Source organism: Canis lupus, chromosome 3 (assembly GCF_003254725.2).
Source record: "Canis lupus dingo isolate Sandy chromosome 3, ASM325472v2, whole genome shotgun sequence".
NCBI classification, from domain to species: Eukaryota; Metazoa; Chordata; class Mammalia; order Carnivora; family Canidae; genus Canis; species Canis lupus.
The window spans coordinates 74802895-74823852 of NC_064245.1; the positions used below are offsets into that span (position 1 = coordinate 74802895).

Consider the following 20958-nt stretch of genomic DNA (forward strand, 5'->3'; position numbering starts at 1 on the left):
GGAATAAAATAAACCAATGGCAATGAATTTTAAGGCAAGGAGTCTTTTAAAACTCGTTGCCTCCCTTTATTTCATCCTCTTTCCTTCATCCAGTTGGTCTTAGCTGAGTGTCCACTCTGTTCCAGGCACACTGCTAGCTACTCAGGGTACAGTAATGAGGGAAAACAGACAATAGTGAAAGGAAAAGCCACTATGGCACTTACTGTCCAGTGGAGGATGGCAGGCGTGAATCACAGGGTCCCACAAATAAATGTATTATGATTCTTTTTAGTCCCGTGAAGGAGAATAACATGGTGCAATGAAAGCAAACAATCAAGAGGGCTACCCCACTTGGAGAGGTCAGGGAAGGGGACTACTTAAGGAGGGGACTACGAGGTAGCCATCTGATGGAAGAATTGGGGGGGGGGTGTTGGGTGGACCTTGAATGAACAGGGCTGGGCTGGCCAGAAACTGAACACATTTCATCGTGCTGGCCACAACTCCAGCATCAAACAAAACCAAGAACATACATGCATTCTCTACAGTAACTATTAAGGAAGGTGGGGATTGTATTTTTAATTGGTGCCTTTTGTAGAACTCTCATGATAATAGTTTTTTCAGTAATGATAGCAAGCAATCAAAAGCAATGACTCAAGTGAAAAAGATGATATGGTTATAGCCACCAATGTGGTGTGAGCTGTGCCATGGTCATCAGTCCATTTTACAAAGAGTTTTGACCAGGCAAGTTGGTTAAGGAAGCCAGTCAAAGGTGTTTACACAACACGTATCTGCTCTTATTACGAGAGTAAGAACTAGTTGTAGGTGAGGGAAGACGTAAGAAATCCACAGAAAGCAGCCTTTGGATCATCTCTTTTCCAGCCATCTGTGTAACATGCTGGGAGACCCCCTGGATGGAGCCGGTGCTACCTTCTGTGGACCATGAGAAAGGAAGTGTCGGCCTGTACTACGTATACCTAATGGATAATAACCAGAGATATGTGCCATCACCTCTAACTCCCGGAAAACAAATCAGCTGACACCGTATCACCTCATGGAAAGAACATGTCAATCAGGAGTGTTGATTATAAATGTGTTGTACGAAGAGATAGAGACAAACCAAGTTGGTAGAACCCACATAAGCTTGGCTCAGGGGGAAAAAAAGAGGCTGTAGAGAAGAATGTCTGTTTCCTGGTATACATGTAATTAAATATACCTGAATAAATGAGTCATGTGAGACAAAGTCAACTCTATAGAGTTATTTCTGGAAGTTATTTCAAGTACATCCTCATGATTTGGGGGGATTTTTATTGATAATTTCTGGTATTTGTCTATGTTATAAACATACCCTTCCTTACTAAAATACCATATTTGTTTTCTGTCTTTGCAATTTTCTAAATATCCTAAAGTTTAGCCGGTATCCGATGAAGATAACATTAGGAAAGTCCCAGCCTTGGCAACTATATCATCCATGAGACTTAAATTCCCAAAACAACTATCCCTGAGAGTATTCAGTTTTAATGTTCACAGCTGGGTACGATTTTGGGGTCTGAATGATTTCTTTTCCTCTCCTGTTATTTGTAAAGGAAAAGCAGAAGTGCGAAAAACTCACTTGATTAAGCATCCGACTCCTGATTTCGGCTCAGGTCATGATCTCAGAGTTGTGGGATCCAGCCCCAAGTCAAGCTCCACACTCAGTGTAGAGTCTGCTTGAAATTCTCTCTCTCCCTCTCCTTCTGTCCCCCCTCCCCGCTCACGCACGTGCATGTGTGCTTTCTCTCAATAAATAGATACATAAATAAAATCTTTAAAAAAGTGTCAAAAATTACATTCAGATATACTTTGCCTTTCTAGACTCTACCTAATATTCTTATTTCAACATCTCTGAAAAATATTGAAGTAATATGGATATAGTAATCCATTTCAAAGAACTGGCACTTCTCTAGCCATTTTTATTATGGAGACATGGCCTTAAAATGAGTTTGAAATGTACAATCAATAAAATTGTTATGGGCATGCGTATCTTTAAGAGATGTCCCCCAATCAGAGAACAGTCCACTTGCAGTAAATAGTTCATACTATACAGTATGAAATTATTAATCTCCATAGAGCTGGCCTCATGGAAAGAGTTTTTTAGTATAGAGAAAATTAGGAGAAAGTGTTTGCCAATGAGATACTTGAACATTGGACCTGTATGATTCTAAGTAAGAGAGTGCCCTCCTCAAACTGGGATCTCTTCCATTATGAATAGGAAAGTTTTTGCTCTGGGCATTTTCTTCAAATACAGCACATTTTGGGGGCCAGGTTGGTTTTTGTTCCTGATAAAGATGAAAAACCAGAGTCTCAAAATTGGATAAAAAAAGATCCCAAAGGAACAAGCATATTTGTCATATTCTAAAGATAGTACTTATTCTTGTCAATTTTAATATTTTTGGGGAGACCTAAAATAAGACCCAATTTTTGATAGTTTCTCGAGAATAAATTTGTAAAAATTATTTACAGCTGCCCTGAGCTTGAAGTCCACGTAGTATAAAAGGAGAACGCCATCAAGTGCCTTTACGGTTTTCACTTTGTCCTGCCATTCACAAAGTCAGTATGAAAACTCAACTGTTATTGCTTTTTCCTCAATAATTTGTCACTATCCATTTTTAGGATTTTATTTATTTATTTTAGAGACTTGGGGGAGGGGCTAAGGGAGAGGGGGAGAGAATCTTAAGCAGACTCCCCGGGGAGCACAGAGCCTCACTCCAGGCTTGATTTCACCACTGAAGATCGATCATAATCTGGGCTGAAATCAGGAGTCAGGTGTTTAACCCACTGAGCCACCCAAGTGCCCCCTTCATTATCAATTTTTAAGATAAATGTTATATATCTGCTTCCTTTTACCCAGTAGTGTTTGTCCTCTGGAAACTATGACTGACCTACTCCTTCAGCTTTTTTGTGCATCCTTCAAAAATAAAACCTTTCTATGGCTGAAAAAGGCTAACAATCGAATCCCTGCTTTGTGGATTTTTATTTGAAGGTTAAATTAGATCTTGCCCCTCCCTTACCTCTTCATCTCTCAGCCTCCAGTGACTTCCCAACTGACCCAGAATAAAACATAAGGTTCTAATTATGGCTTCATCTCTCCCTCCCCAGGCCGGCCACCTTTACCTTCTTCCTCCTCTGGGGACTTACTAAGCGCATTCCTGTCTCAGGGATCTTGAACCTGGTAGCCCATCCTCAGAATTTCCTACCTTAGATATGGCACAGCTGGCTCCCTTTGTCATGCAGCTCAGAGTCCTGTCCTTACTGCCTGCTCCGTCTACCTGTGGACCCTTCATCAGCCCCTACTACTGTGTCTTGCTTATTCACATTGCATATTGCTTGGCCTTCCTGAAGGAATCTTGTTCAGTTTTTTAAAAAATATATTATTGTTATTATTTTTAGATTTTATTTATTTAATTAATGTATTCATTCATTCATTCATTTAGTCATTCACAGAGAGAGAGAGGCAGAGACATAGGCAGAGGGAGAAGCAGGCTCCCTATGGGAGTTGATCTCAGGACTTCAGGATCATGACCTGAGCCAAAGGCAGATGCTCAACCACTGAGCCACCCGGGTGCCTCCCCACCCCCATTCATTTATTTGATTGCTTGCCTATCATTTCGTTTCCCCCACTAAAAAAATAAGTTCGGAGAGAGAGAGAGAGAGAAAGAGAGAGAGAGAGAGAGACCTTGCCTGGTGTGTTGTTGGATCCTCGGTGCCTGGCTCATAGCAGGCACTCAACAAATGTTTAATGAGTGAGCAAGTGAATGGACGCATGAACAGAATGAATGAATGAACTGAGAACATTGGCAGAATCTGGTCTGATATATGCAGCCTCCTCTGACTTCTCTTAAAAATCACATGTTCTGGAGAAGTCCTCCAATTAAGTAAAGGCTTATCAATTGGTTAAAAGAAAAGAACACTTGTCTCTGGAGGAGAAGGAAACATTTAGAAAAACTAAATTTCATCGGGCAGTAAATGAAATGAAATTTGTAGACCCATAAAAGGGAAGCTGTGGATGCATCTATTACTTGTCTGTTCCTTAGTTTACTGAGGGTGTGTAAAAATTACCTGAGAACAGGTACCTCTTAGCTTGGCTATATTTCATTTTCCCCTTTTCATGTAACAGTTTTACAGCAGCCTTAAATATCTTCTTGATCTCATCTGATATCTCTTGCCAGGTCTTCTCATTGTCAGCTTTGGCAGAAGGCTGCATCTATGAAAACATAAAAGTGAGATGTTAGTCTTAAAATCATCAAAGAAAAAAATCAATATTTAAGCACAAGGAAAACTATTATTTGGAGGTCTATTGTGTGCCAATGTCTCCTATGAAGGTGCTTAATAGGCCATATCTCGTTTGATCCCCCCAATAACCCTGAAAGTTAGACATTATATCTACGTTATGTGTGAATTTTCCCAGATTACACAGAATTTGTCTATTGGGCTTTCTTAGACAATGTACTTATCGCTGTCTCTCTCTCTCTCTCTCTCTCTTTTTACATTTTTATTTTAGTTCCAGTTAGTTAACACGGTGTTATATTAGTTTCAGGTATACAATATAGAGATTCAATACCTGTACAACACCTGGTGCTCCTCCTGGTGCAGAGCACTTAATCCCCATCCCCTATTTTACCCATCCCCTCCTTCCTGTCTTGTGACCATCAGTTTGTTCTCTATAGTTAAGAGTCTGTTTCTTGGTTTCTCTCTCTCCTTCCCTCCTCTCTTTTTCCCTTTGCTTATTTGATTTGTTTCCTAAATTCCACATATGATCAAAATAATATGGTATTTGTCTTTCTCTGACTTATTTTGCTTAGTATAATACTCTCTAGCTCCATCCATGTCATTGCAAATGGCAAGATTTCATTCTTTTTTTAGCGTTGAATAAGATTCCATTGGATATCTATACCACAGCTTCTTTATCACTTCATTGGTTGATGGACACTTGGGCTACATTCATATCTTTGCAATTGTAAATAATGCTGCTATAAACCTAGAGATGCAACTAACTCTTTGAATTTGTGCTCTGTATTTTTGGGAATAAATACCCAGTAGTGTGATTGTGGGATCATAGAGTAGTTCTATTTTCAAGTTTTTAGGGAATCTCTATACTGTTTTCCAGAGTGGCTGCCCCAGTTTGCATTCCTAGCAACCTTGCAAGAGGGTTCCCTTTCTCCACATCCTCGCCAATGCCTGTTGTTTCTTGTGTTGTTGATTTTAGACATTCTGACAGGTGGGAGGTGATGTCTCATTGTGATTTTGATTTGCGTTTTCCTGATGATGCGTGATGTTGAGCAACTTCCCATGTGTCTGTTTGCCATCGGTATGTCTTCTTCTTCTTTTTTAAAATCTTTTTTTAAAAAGATTTTATTTATTTACTCATGAAAGAGAGAGGGGGCGGGCAGAGACACAGGCAGAGGGAGAAGCAGGCTCCATGCAGGGAGCCCGACGTGGGACTCGATCCTGGGTCTCCAGGATCAGGCCCTGGACTGAAGGCGGCACCAAACCACTGAGCCACCTGGGCTGCCCCATTGGTATGTCTTCTTTGGAGAAATGTGTGTTCATGTCTCCTGCCCATTTTTAAAATTGGATTATTTGATTTTTGGGTGTTGAATTTTATAAGTTCTTTATATATTTTGGGTACCAGTCCTTTATTGGATAAGTCATTTGAAAATATCTTCTCCCATTCCATAGGTTGCCTTTTAATTTTGTTGATTGTTTTCTTCCCTGTGCAGAAGCTTTTTATTTTGATGTGGTCCTAGTAATTTATTTTTCCTTTTGTTTCCCTTAGCTCAGGAGGCATATTTAGAAAAGAGTTGCTATGACTGATGTAAAAGAGGTTACTACCTATTTTTTCTTTGAGGAATTTATGGTTTCAGGTGTCACATTTAGGTCTTTAATCGATTTTGAATTTATTTGTATGTATGGTATAAGAAAGTGGATTATTTCTTTTGCATGTTGCTGTCCAGTTTTCCCAACACCATTTGTTGAAGAGACTGTCCTTTTCCCACTGGATATTCCTTCCTGCTTTGTGGAAGATCAATTGACCATATAGTTGTGGGTTTATACTTTGTTTTTTATTCTGTTCCATTGATCTATGGGTCTATTTTTGTGCCAGTACCACACTGTTTAGATCACGACAGATTTGTAATATAACTTGAAGTCCAGAATTATGATGCCTTCAGTTTGCTTTTCTTTTTCTTCTTTAAAGAATTTATTTATTTATTCATGAGAGACAGAGACAGAGAGAGAGAGAGAGAGAGAGAGGCAGAAACATAGGCAGAGGGAGAAGCAGGCCCCATGCAGGAAGCCCAATGTGGGACTCGATCCCAGGACTCTGGGATCACACCCTGAGCCAAAGGCAAATGCTTAACTCCTGAGCCACCCAGGCAACCCTGCTTTTCTTTTTCAAGGTTGCTTTAGCTATTCAGGGACATTTGTGGTTCTCTACAAATTTTAGGATTGTTTGTTCTAGTTCTGTGAAAAATTCTTTTGGTAGTTTGATAGAGATTGCATTAAATGTGTAGATTATTTTGGGCAGCATAGACATTTTAACAATATTTGTTAACCCATTAGCATGGAATGTCTTTCCATTTCTTTGTGTCATCAATTTCTTTCAACAGTGCTTTATAGTTTTCAGAGTATAGTTCATTCACCTCCTTGGTTAGATTTATTCCTAGGTATCTTATTATTTTTGAAGCAATTATAAATGGGATTATTTTCTTAATTTCTCTTTCTGCTGCTTCCATTATTGGTATGGAAGATGCAGCAGATATCTGTACACTGATTTTGTATAATGTGACTTTACTGAATTCATGTATCAGTTCTAGCAGTTTTTTTGGTTGAGTCTTTCTGGGTTTTCTATTTTTAGTATCATATCATCTGCAAATAATGAAAGTTTTACTTCTTGGTAATTTACCTTTTATTTCTTTTTCTTGTCTGATTGCTATGGCTAGGACTTCCAGTACTATGTTGAAAAAAAGTGGTGAAAGTGGACATCCTTGCTTTGTTCCTGACCTTAGGGGAGTATCTCAGTTTTTCCCCATAGAAAGCAATATTAATTGTGAGTTTTTCATTTGTGGCCTTTATTATGTTGAGGTATGTTCCCTCTCAATCTATTTTGTGGAGGGTTTTTATCATGAATGGATGTTGTGCTTTGTCAAATGCTTTTTCTTAGTCTATTGAAATGATCATATGGTTCTTAGCCTTTCTCTTATTAATGTGGTGTATCACATTGATTGATTTGTGAATATTGAACCATCTTTGTAACCCAGGAATAAATCCCACTTGATTATGGTGAGTGATTTTTTAAATGTATTGTTGAATTCAGTTTGCTAATATTTTATTGAGGGTTTTTGCATCTATGTTCATCAGGGATATTGGCTTGTATTTCACTCTTTTAGTGGTATCTTTATCCAGTTTGGTATCAGGATAATGCCAGCCTCATAGAATGAGTTTGGAAGTTTCCTTTCTACTTCTATTTTTTGGAATAGTTTGAGGAGAATAGGTATTAACTCTTCTATAAATGTTTGGTAGAGTTCTCCTGTGAACATCTGGTCCTGGACTTTTGTTTGTTGGGAGTTTTTTGATTATTCTTTCTTTCTTTCTTTCTTTCTTTCTTTCTTTCTTTCTTTCTTCTTCTTTCATTACATTTCTTTTTTTCTTTTTTTATAATAAATTTATTTTTTATTGGTGTTCAATTTACCAATATACAGAATAACACCCAGTGTTCATCCCGTCAAGTGCCCCCCTCAGTGCTCGTCACCCATTCATCCCCACCCCCCGCCCTCCTCTCCTTCCACCTCCCCTAGTTCATTTCCCAGAGTTAGGAGTCTTTATGTTCTGTCTCCCTTTTAATTACATTTCTTTGCTGGTTATCAGTCAGTTCAAATTTTCTACTTCACCCTATTTCTGTTTTGAAAGTTTATATGTTTCTAGGAATTTATCCATTTCTTCTAGGTTGTGCAATTTGTGAGCATATAGCTTTTCGTAATATTCTTTTATAATTGTTTGTATTTCTGTGATGTTGGTTATTATTTCTCCTCTCTCATTTGTGATTTTATTTATTTAAATCCTTTCTCTTTTTTTTTCTTGATAAATCTGACTATATAGGTTTTTCAGTTTTACTGTTTTTGTTCCAAAGGACCAGGTCTTGGTTTCATTGATCTGTTCTATTGTGTGTGGGTATTTTTTTATAGTTTCTATATCATTTATTTCTGCTCTAATCTATTACTTCTCTCTTTCTGCTGGTTTTAGTTTTGTTTTAGTCTTGTTTTAGGTTTTGTTTGTTGTTCTTTCTCTAGCTCCTTTAAGTGTAAGGTTAGGTTGTTTATTTGACATTTTTCTTGCTTCTTGAGGTAGGTTATATTGTTATAAAGTTCTATCTTATGTACTTTAAAATTTTTTTTTATTTTAAAGATTTTATTTTTTCATGAGAGACACAGAAAGAGAGTTAGAGACACGGGCAGAGGAAGAAGCAGGCTCCATGCAGGGAGCCCCATGTGGGACTTGATCCCGGGTCTCCAGGATCACACCCTGGTCCAAAGGCAGGCGCTAAACCACTGAGCCACCCAGGCTGTCCTCTTTTGTACTTTTTTAAATTTCTTCTTTTATTTGCTGGTTGACCATTGTTTAGTAGCATGCTGTTTAATCTCCATGTACTTGTGGTCTTTCTAGATATTTTTCCAGTGGTTGACTTCAAATTTCATAGCATTGTGGTCAGAAAAGTTGCAAGGTATAACTTGATATTCTTGTATTTTTTGAGGTTTGTTTTATGGGCTAATATTTGGTCTATTCTGGAGAAAGTTCCAGGTGCATTTGAAAAGCATGTGTCTTTTGCTCTTTTAGGGTGGAATGTTCTGACTATATCTGTTAAATCCATCTGTTCTGGTGTGTCATTCAAAGCCATTGTTTCCTTGTTGATTTTCTGTTTAGATGATCTATCTATTGATGTTAAGTGGGGTGTTAAAGTCCCCTTGTATTATTGTATTATTATCTATTAGTTCCTTTATGTTTGTTATGAACTGTTTTATGTATTTGGGTGCTTCTATGTTGGGTGCATAAGTATTTACAATTGTTATATCTTCTTGTTGAATTGTCCTCTTTATCATTGTATAGTGACCTTCTTTTTCTTTTGTTACAGTCTTTGTTTTAAAGTCTATTTTGTCCCATATAAATATTGCTACTCCAGCTTTGACATACATTTGCATGATGGGTGTTTCTACATCCCCTCACTTTCAGTCCAAAAGTGTCTTTAGATCTAAAATGAGTCTCGTGTAGGCAAGCATACAGATGGGTCTTGTTGTTTAATCCATTCTGTCATCCTCTGTCTTTTGATTGGAGCATGTACTCTATTTATATTCAAAGTAATTATTTATAAATATGTATTTATTACTATTTTATTATATACTTTGTGGTTGTTTCTGAAGATTTTTTCTGATCTTTTTTTGTCTTTTTTTCAGGTTTTGCTGATTTTCTTTAGTGGTATATTTATATTCCTTTCCCTTTATTCTTTGCATATTTATTAGTGGTTTTTCACTTGTGTTACCATTAGGTTTGTATATAACCACGTCTACATATGCAGTCTATATTAAATTGATGGTTATTTAAGTTTGAATCCATTCTTTTCACCTGTCATCCCCACATTTTAGGTATGTGTTATTTATTATATTTTACATCCTTTTTTTTTTTTTTTGGTGAATACCTTGGCTGATTTTTTTTTTTTTTTACAGAAATATTCACTTTTATTGCTTTTGTTTTTCCTACTTTTATACTGTCACTTTTGGTCTCTCCCTTCCCTCAAAGAGCTTCCTTTGATATTTCTTGCAGGGCTGGTTTAATAGTTATGAACTCCTTTAGTTTTTATTTGTCTGGAAAACTCTTTGCCCTTTTATCTTTTTTGAATGATAGCCATGCTGGAAAGAGTATTCTTGGCTGAAGATTTTTCCCATTTAGCACTTTGAATATATCATGCTACTCTTTTCTGGCTTGCAAAGTTTCTGTTTGAAAAACCTTGTGCTAGCCTTATGGGTTTTGTCTTATAAGTTACTGACTTCTTTTGTCTTGCCGCTTTAAAATTTTTTTCTTTATCACTAGATTTTGCCAATTTAATTACAATATGTCTAGGTGTGGGTCTGCTTTTGTTGACTTTGATGGGAGTTCTCTGTGTTTCCTGGACCTGGTTATCTGTTTCCCTGTCTAGGTGAGGGAAGTTTTCATCTACTGTTTCTTCAAATAAATTTTCTGTCCCCTTTTCTCTCTTCTTTTTCTGGTACTTCTAATAATATGAATAATAATTACACTTGATGGAGTCACTGAGTTCCCTAAGTCTATTCTCATTTTTCATAATTCTTTTTTTCTTTTTTGTTCAGCTTTATTTCTTTCCATTAGTCTGTCTTCTGGGTCAGTAATTCATTCCTCTGCTTCTTCCATCCTGCTATTCATTCCATCAAGTGTGTGGAATTTCATTTATTGAACCCTTTATGTTATTCCTTTTCTCTGTGTTATAGGTTTCATTCATGTCTTCCACCCTTTTCTCAAGTCCAGTGAGTATCCTTATGATCATTGCTTTAAATTCTCTATCAGGCATGTTAGTTATAGCTGTTTCACTTAGAAATAAGGCTGTGGCCTTGTCTTATTCTTTCACATGGGGTAAATTTCTCTATCTCCTCATGTTGTCTGCCTCTTTGTGTCTGTTTCTCTGTGTTAAGAAAGTCAGCTAGGTCTTCTTCTCTTGAGAGTAGTGACTTAAAAAAAAGAAAAAAAAAAGAAGAAGAGGTCTTGGAGCGCCCTGCAGTGCAGTGTCCCCCGTCTACCAGAAACTGGCACTTCAGGAGAATATCCTATGTGTGTTACTTATGCCCTGCTTTTGTGTTAGAGTCACTTTTCCTTTCAATGAAGTCATCTGCACTGACTGCACTGACTTTGCCTGTTGCTGTCTGCTGTGTTAGTGGGACCCAGGCAGGCCAGCTCTGAGGGTGCAAGACCACTGGGGAATTTGGGATGGGGTGGTGGTGTTAGCAAAATTTGTGCTGGGCCTCTAGTCCCATGCCAGATCTCCAAAGTGCTAAGGCAGCTGGGGTCTGCATGCTAGGGTGGCCAGGGATGGAAGGCTGGGTAGTGTGCATGATGATGGCTAGATATGCCTGAGCCTGGCATGAGATGGTTGGCAGCACATGGCTGGGCATTGTGCAGTGGCAGCGTGGTGTGAACATTTAACAAAATTTGCCCTGAGCCCTGGGCCGAGGCTAGAAGATTTGGAGTGGGTGAGTCCTCAGGAGAACTTGTGGGCATGGTGTACTACTTGCAGGTTAGGTAGTACACCATGGTTAGGTAGAAAGTCCCTCTTGGGTTTTGATACAAATGTCCTAACAAAATGATCTCTTCAGTATCCTCTAAAGAGGCCAGAAAGTTAAAGGAGACATGCTACATATGTTTCCATTTCATTGTCTATAGCTGTTTCTTCATTTGTTTCTGATTTTCTAGGAAATCAGATGGGAGGACTGCCGACCAAGCAAGTAGCATGTATAGAGTCTTGGTGAAATCTTATTCATACATTCATTTATTTAATGATAATTTATGCAGAAATAGCAGGTGGGGTTTAGAGAATAACTTAAATGTCCCTAGAGGATCTTAGAATGACAAAGGGACAACTCAAGCCAATTAAATAGTAACATAACCAAACTGCTGTGTAGACCTGGTTTCTCGAGGTATTAGGTTTTTTAATATCTATGTTTACTGGCAACTACATTTCCTCCTGACATATTTAACTGAGGAATGCCTTGTATTTGCCCTAATATTCTTATCCACAGAAGCAAGATTCTTGCAGATAATTACTTTGAATAATGCATGGAGGGGGAAGAAGAAAAATTAAGGATCCTGACATGATTTCATATGGCATGCAGAAAATACTTAATGTTACATATCAAAATGACAAATACACAAAGTTCTTAAAGGAACTGTCGCCAAGTCATAGCTGTCCTCTCAGAGATGCCTTGGCACTGATATCAAGGATGTTCTCTTTGGAAGAGAGATGGATATCTATGCCTTCTTTTCCCTCTCTAGGAATCCTATGCAAGGAAAAGGCACATCCATTTTCTCTCCTTTATTCTGTTTCAGGCGACATACAATAGATCCACTTAGGAACCAAGTTGGAGAGGAGACATTGATACTGTTTCCATCATACAAATACATGAATCAACCTCACTCCAAGATTCTACATTAGGTACAAGAATATAAATGATGTATGAAATAGTAAAGGAAAAATAACTGAGTTAAAAAAATGAGATACTTTAAAAATAGAAATAGCTCCGCAGGTTTTTAAAAGCTGCCTCCCCTTCCCAAAAAAACCTTTCACAAATCAAAAATATAACTGTTGAGCTTGAAAACTTTTTAAAAAAGATTTTATTTATTTATTCATGAGAGACACACACACACACACAGAGAGAGAGAGAGAGAGAGGAAGAGGGAGAAGCAGGCTCCATGCAAGGAGCCCAACGTGGGACTCGATCCCAGGTCTCCAGGATCACACCCTACAGCACTAGACCACTGCACCACCGGGGCTGCCCATGAGCTTGAAAACTTAATACATGAACAGAGTGGACACAGCTGAAGAAAGAAATTACTGAATTGGAAAAGACCTAAAGTGACATTCTGGACAGCAGCATGGAGAGCTAAGGAAATTGATTATATGAAAGAGTATCAAAGAGAAATGGAGGATAGTCTGAAATGGTCCAGTGTAAATCCAATGATAGAGCAAAAAAGAAAGAACAGAGGGAATAGAGGAAAGACATTATTTGATGAGATGAGAGTTGAGAACTTTCCAGAACAGAGAGAATACATGAATTCACAAATATAGGAAGCAAGACATATACCATTCAGAATAATGTAGACACATTATGGCAAAATGGGAAAAATAAGAATATTTTCAGATAAACAGAGTTTACCACTAATAGACTTCCATTAATGGAACTTCCAAAGAAGGAAATAACCCCAGGAGGAAAGTTTGAGAGGCCCCCAAAAAAGATAAGTCAAATTGGAAAGTTTCTTAGCTTTGGATTTTGTGGTTAAAAGAAATGTAGGGTCCAAGGCAGAGTAACTTTGTTGTGCCTTTTCTGTGGAGGGAACCACCCCTGGATGACCAACAGTTGAAAGTAATGGACACGTACATACTTTGGAGAGAAAGATAACTCACTGCATTTTTATTGCTTTTCAGCATTTCCGATTTAGGTCTGAGGTAATAAGCTGCTGGCACTGAGTTCTCATCACGACAGTACCACTCTTCCAGAAGCTTGGTCTCCAGCTTTGCCTCTACGGCAGCATCCAAAATCATTTCAAACTCTGAGGCTTCAACTTCTCCAGGGATTCGGATGTTCCCATATTTTTCACCTAATAGTCCCTGTGTATCCACAAGAAAGTTCAGGTTAGTGTATCACCAAGAAAGTTCATTTTAGTATTCACATCATGTAGTTCCTCAATAAATATTAAATAGAAACAAGATACATTGTTCCATCACTTTTCTCTTCTAATCACGGTGGATAGTTTTTTCTCATGCATTATTTAATAAGCACAATTAGATCAATTATATTGTAATTATAATAAATTCATATAATGAGAATTGAGATTGCATATCACATCAGACAAATTCAAAATACAGAGTTTTGTAGCCAATTTATTTTCCCGAAGCTTACATAATACAACAAAAGCTGTTCTGCTCTGAGATTTTTTGTTTGTTCGTTCGTGACAAGGAAAAACGACATTCTGGGCTCTATGAAATACCACACATGTAAACTCTCAAACAGAAGGATTACTTTGTGAAGAGTTAACAATATATATTCTAAGCCCCAGATTTACGCAGCTACAAATGAAAGAAGTAGGAAATCACTGAATGTGATACTACGAGGGACCCCACTGCAACTAAAAATAGTTGAAAATGTAAATAAGATATGTCATTTCCTCCTTATTAAGTTGGCAAAAAAAACCCCAGAAAACAAAAAACATGCTCATGTTATGTGAAGGTGTGAGAAGATATCCACACGGTGCTGATGGGTGTGTAAATTGATCCAGTATTTCACTGAAGGGGATTGTGGCAAAATGTATTAAAAACCTTAAAAATCCATATAACTTTGGACTTGGCAACTTGTCTTCTGGGAAATTGTCTTTAGAAAATAATTAAGGATGTGCATAAAGACTTACCAGAATATTTATGCTGATACTGTTTTGACAGGAAGGAATTGGCATACCTTGGGAATACCATGGAATACCAACCTAAGCGTCCTGCGAATGGGAGCATTTAGTACACTATGGTACCTCTATTCAAAGTATGCAGCAAGTCATTTCAGAACTGTATGGGGGTAGAAAGATTTTTTTTTCCTTTTCAAGTTTTTATTCAAATTCCTGTTAGTTAACATACAGCCTAATGTCGGTTTCAGGTGTAGAATTTAGTGATCCATCACTCAATATGACACCCAGTGCTCACAACAAGTGCACTTTTTAATGCGCATCATCCATCTAGCCCTTCCCCCTGCCCTCTCCCCTCCAGTAACTCTCAGCTTGTTCTCTACAGTTAAGAGTCGGTTTTCTGGTTTGCCTCTCTTTTTTTCCTTTCCCCTCTATGTTCATCTGCTTTGTTTCTTAGATTTCACATATGAGTGAAATCATATGGTATTTGTCTTTCTCTGATTGACTTATTTCACTTAGCATAACACTTTATAGCTCCGTCCATATCATTGCAAACGGCAAGTTTTCATTCTTTTTATGGCTTAGTAATATTCCAGTGTGTGTATGTGTGTGTGTGTGTGTGTGTGTGTGTGCACCACATCTTGATCCACTCATCAGTTGATGGACATTTGGGCTCTTCCATAATTTGGCTATTGTTGATAATGCTACTATAAACATCAGGGTGCACGTAGCCCTTCAAATCAGTATTTTTGTGTCCTTTGGGTAAATACCTAGTCGTGCATTTGCTGGGTTGCAGAAGATGTTTATAATACACTATTAAGTAAAAAGGTAAGTTACAAAACAGTATGTATAAGATGATTCCAATGTTTTATATACATTACATATATATATATATAAAAGAGAGAGAAGATCATGTATATATGTATATACAAACATACACATAAGAAAAATTTTATAAGAATGCACAGCAAAATTATCAATGGCTATCGTTGGGTTGCTTTAAATTTACTAAGGTTGTTTTATGAATTTATTGGGCTTTCTTTAAGTTTATTTATTCTTAGTGATCTCTACACCCTCGGGCTCGAACTCACAACCCCGACATCAGATCAAGAGTCACATGCTCCACTGACTGAGCCAGCCAGGTGTCCCTGAAATTATTGCTTTTTTAATTAAAATCTTCTTTGTAGTAGGCATTAGTATCTTATGGTGAGAAAAACAACAGGCATTAAAAAGTTTTCAACCCAATGATGCTGTCTATACTACTTTGTGGGACAATACTTTCAAGCTTCCTCTAAATGTCTGCTTAAGCCTGCGGTTCTCAAATTGTGGTCCCCAGACCAGCAGCACCTGGGGATTTATCAGGCCTGCAAATTGTCAGGTCCCATCCCAAACTGACTGAGTCAGAAACTCTGGGAGTAGCGCTAAGCAATCAGTGTTTTTTTCTCAAGCCCTCAAGGTACCTGAACGACTGGGTTAAGCTAATAAAATTACCTTATATAGCATCTGGTATTTCAAATACTCTTCAATGTCTTATCTAGCAGAAACAGGGAAAGGATGTAAAGGAACCCTAAGACAAATCTATGCCATCCAAGACAAGTGTGTCTCCTTTATGGTTTCCATGGGAAGATTTTTCTTTAATCTGTGGGCACCTTCATCCTTATTTCCTGTTGACTTGCATCTTTACTATAAACTTTAAGTCCTGTTTACCCATTGGAATGTGAATCGTGGTTTGGCTTCCTTGGAGCACTTCTTACTACCTCTACCGCCTAAAACTGCAATATCCACAGTGTTTTTTCATCTCATACAGTTAGACGAGAGAATTAAAGTCCTGGGTAGATCTGTATCCAAATAAATTCATAATGTAAACTGTTTTGCGAGATGGTAAGCCCCATAAGTGTTGAGGCCTGAGATGTTGGTTCCTAGCACATAGAAAAAATATATATATATATATTTTAAAAACCCTGTTTGTTAAACAAATGAATGAACCAAGATAGAGACGAAAACTTTAGACTGTTGTATTCATTTTTTAAAAACTATTTATTTATTTATTTTAGTGATAAAGAGAGAGCACAAATAGGTGGGATAGAGGGAGAGGGAGAGGAGAATCTCAAGCTGACTCCATGTTGGGTGCAGAGCCCGATGTGGGGCTCAATCTCATGACCCTGAGATTATGAGCTAAGCTGAAACCAAGAGTCAGATTCTTAACTGACTGTGCCATTCAGGCATCCCTAGACTGTTTTGTTATTAGCTGTAGCTTCTTGTATTCAGAGATAATATTTCAGCTCTCAACAGGTAGAGCAACAATTTGGGAAGGTACCAGTCCTGTCTGCAACCTTCATTTCAGCCTGTAGTCTTTTAATAAGTCCTGTCTAAACACATCCCTGGTTGGGCCATGCCCTGTGTCCTTGGAACATAATCCATCTCATCTAACTGGCTTACTCAAGCTGATTTTGGCTAACCGAACTTATCTTTTCAAGCTCAAGTCTCCTCACTACTAGCCTCAAAGACCAGGCAGGACGGAGACACAACCTGCTTGTCCTCTTTGGCTGCCTAAAGTCCCTTTGGAAAGGCCTTGAATGGAGGGACACTACCACTTTGGTCTGCATTGTTTCAGCATGGGAAACAGCTCTACAGAGGGTTCTCTTGAAATAAGGGCATTCTAACTCCAACTCACTGTATCAGCCAGAAGACCGAATGACAACACTTTTATTTCAATCTGCATATGTTTTGGGCTATTCTTGACAACAGGCTGTATGCAACAAAAATGATGTTATTTTGAGTTGTTTCTCACTTTCTGTTTTGTCAAGGAATAGCTGACATACAATGTTGCATTAGTTTCAGCTGTGTGGCATAGTGATTCAATATTTGTATACATTACAAAATGGTCACCACAGTAAGTCTGGCTACCATCTGTCACCATACGAAGTTGTTAGAATGTCATTGACTATACACTCTATGTGGTACATCGTATCCCCATTTATTTTGTACCTGGTAGCCTGTACCTCTCAATCTCCTTCACCCATTTCATCCATCTCCCCCCCTCCCTTCTGGAATCATCATTTTATTCTCACTTTCAATGTTCCTCTTCTAAAACCTCTCATGTGAAACTCAGGTAACTGAACAGGTGCAATCTCTCATCCTGCCACAGGTACAAAGGGAGATGAGGCTAGCCAGTCTGAGGATTATCCTATTTCTGTTGGCTAGTTCTGGATGAAAGATAGTCAGCATCTTCAGTCAGGACTGTCTGGCATGAGGAGTGAGATTTTAGTGCTGGGAGGAGCCATCCAGAAAAGCTATATGGGTAATGTAGAGAATAAGAAGACTTCAAAGCAGTAACCGCTGGAGGCATACAACATGGGTGGAGGGTCTGATGGACAGCCAGAGCATTAAACATGGGGCTTAGTAATTGACACTCTCCATCTAGCAGCCAATGAAGCCTAGGGGTATCATGAGCCTAGCTGCCAAGATCCAGGGACAAACTGACTGGATTTGGGGTATGGAGTAGGAAAGGACAAAATAGTGACTTTGCAAAACAGGGTTGTATCCTACCACAGGACCGTCATCACTGCACTAGCAATTAATTAGCTGCTTGTTCTTTATCTTTCTGCACTAACTGAGGTTGGTCCCAGAGTCCAGGGCAGCATCAGATCTATGGCTCAGTTTCTAAAGCGTGCATCATCAGGGTGCTTGTTAAAATGTAGGTTCTAAGACCACTTCTCAGACCTAAAGAACACTGTGGTTGGCAGCCCAGGATAGGAATTTTAAAATGAGATTACAAATGAATCTAGAATTTGAGAACCACTGTTATGGGCAAAGCCTATGTGGTCTCATGATTAATGGTTAGCAAGCATTGAAGAGGGGTAGGATGGAGAACACAGCAGATCATTATTACAGTTGAAGGCTATTCAAAAATAATTTTTTTTGAGTGGAACCACTGGCACAAAATACTATAATTATTTGATTTATAGAGTAAGGCAAAATGTATTTTAGAGTAGAAATACAAAAGAAGAAAAAATATCCTCATCCAATTCAAATAACAAATATATATCGAGTACCTACTATATATAAAGTGATAATATGGAACTTCAGAAAAGTAATAATGTGCTACAGGCTTAAAGTTTCTTATTGGATTGTTCTCCCCAAGTCTTTTCCTTCTATTGATTCTTCCTTTAGGTGGAATGCTCATAAATCATGAAGCAGTTACTTTTCAGGAGTCCAAGACAGGATTCTGTCTCAGTCTTATCTTCCTATTTGAGAAAGAGGAATAGCAAAAGAGTTTGCCACCAGATTTTTCAGGAAGACTTTATGGTGTTCTGTGTATTTACAACTTCAAGGTAACACACAAAGCATTCCTATGTCTGCCAGGACTAGAGACAGTCAGTGTAGACAGAGTCAGTTAAGTTAATTGCAAAGTCAGGCTCAATGGTGAATGGCTCCAAGTAGGAGTAGAGATACAGGACCATGCCTAAGAGTCTAGCAGTCAGATTCAAGGTGGCAAGACCATGTCTAAGTTGGTTTCCTAATCAGATGATTCTTTAGCTCTGCAGCCATAGGACAGTATCCATGAATAATTACAGAAACTATGAGCGAGAAGGCATCCTCCTCTGTCCACTGGCAATAAAATAGTCACCCCCACCACGAAAGGAGAAACAATCCATCCACATCCTTCTGACTCCAATGCTCAAGAAGGTCATTTTTTGCTCAGTTAAACCAACCTCGCCACTTTGTAGGAGAAATTTGGTGGCAGGTTGAGGGATTACATTCAATTTTGCATTGAGGTCCATTTTTATTAAGTACACCATTGATCAATCTGCCTGCATGACCCTGTGTGGAAGAAATGCATATGTCTGAAATAATTTTCAACTTTTTGTTGAATTGCTTAACACGCTGTCAATATACATAGGGATATAAATATATGGGATTTCTCCTGTCTGAAGAAATCCATAATCACCTCTCCTACCCACTAATCAAATGTGAAAACATTGAAATTACCCATTCTTCAACATTGAAGATATGTTAGTTAGGCAAGTAGAAGCAGTCTAAGTTCTCAAATACAATCAGGGAATTAAATTCAAATGGTTGAAAAACCTAAGAAAATCGTCTGCTATTTTCACTGTAGTTTCTGCATGTAAAATTCTAGCATAAGAAATACTTTCAGACGCTTTGGAACTGGATAGATGTAAATGTAAATGTATTAAATGCCACCGAGTTGTGCACATTAAAATGCTTAATTTTTTACATTTTTCAAACTTTTTTGAGAGGGAGCATGGATGTGTGGGTGGGAAAGGGGCAGAGGGAGAGGGAGACAGAGAGGATCTTAAGCAGACTCCACGCTGAGATGACTTGGGGCTTGATCTCACAACCCCAAGATCATGACTTGAGCCAAAATCAAGTCAGACACTTAACAATTAACTGAGCCACCCAGGTACCCCAAAATGGTTAATTTTATTTTATGTGAATTTCACCTCAATTTTGAAAAAAAATTCTGAATTTTTAAATTCTTTGCAACCAGGGGCTTAAATATAAAAGGGCTCTCCTTTTTGTAGCTCCCTTCCTTTCTTTATATGCTGATATAGATACATCTAAGCTATTGACTTTAAAGGCTTAGAGATAACATTTTCTTTCCTCTTGATTTTTCTTTTCTCTTGGGCAAATGCGGACTCCCTCCCCACACACCTCTGCTCTTCTTGGGATTTGTTTCTGCCTGGGCCTGCAAGTGAGAATCTCTGGGGTGTGAGTCTGATGGTGTGCAGTTTATATTGTAGCAAAAAGAACAGATGGATTGAAATACCGTCAAAGGCATTGGGGAGTTCAGTGTGTCTTTGCTTTTTTCTATTGTGGGATGCCAGGAAAGACACGCGAGGGCCGTCTTTTTGGGGTTATGGATGCCCTGTTTTGGAGGCAGGTGGACAGGAGCTCTCTGGGCCACTATTTATGAGCCCAACACGGGGGCAGCTGGAAAGAAAAGGGGAGATCTCCCCCCACAGTGGTGCTACAACAAAAGCAATTCTCCATAAGTGCCCTGGTCCCCTAACTTGGTTACCAATGTAAGACAGGTGTAAGCTGTCTTAGTCCTTCCTCCTGTAAGCTTCCCTTTTATTTATTACAATAAAACCCACATTTTTATATATACAATTTCCCCTGATGACTCTGTGAAGTAGGTGGAGTTGCCGAAGAACACCCTATCTCACCGATCTCAGCTGGCTTGCCTAAGACTACTTCTCTAAGAAGACTTGGTAGTACCAGCACTTGAATATGGGGCTTTTAATTCAATAACCTCATCCTACTTCATCAAGTTATTGTGCTATGTTCCCTTCTAAAAGTGCCTTCAGGTAACTTATTTGCTTGTGATGGCTCTTCTAGCCAGTGCCTTTGGCCTCGTGGGCCACCATACATGGCCACGCAGTCTCTGTGCAGCACACCTCCAGGGGATATTGTTCATAAGGACTACAGCACGTTCATGTTATGACCCTGGGTATTGGCATTCTTTTTATCTGATTTGTTGTTGAGTAACAAGACAAAAATGGTTGTGCTGTATTCCCTGGAGCTCAGTCAATCTTCATAGAGCTCTGTTATACAGTGAGGTCAGCTGAACCAAGCCAATAGCCAAATACTATTAACTGTTTCCCACACTTAATAGTATTTTCTCAATATATTTTTAAAGTCAGCAAGTACCTTCACACCTGACTTTTACATTTTTAAATATAAACAGAATATAAGTTATTTTATTTAGATGTGAATTGCAATTTAGTTCCTCAAACATTGTTTCATATGTCATGA

The 20958-nt window shown here is 38.4% G+C and overlaps 1 protein-coding gene across 1 annotated transcript in view; it reads right to left on the reverse strand.

The window, feature by feature from the left end:
* Nucleotides 1-20958, reverse strand: part of NWD2 (NACHT and WD repeat domain containing 2) — a 174574-nt gene that overhangs the window by 11916 nt on the left and 141700 nt on the right. The window contains 2 exon segments of the mRNA XM_025436945.3: nt 4075-4219; nt 13193-13396. Of these exon segments, the coding sequence (XP_025292730.1) occupies nt 4075-4219; nt 13193-13396 (349 nt within the window).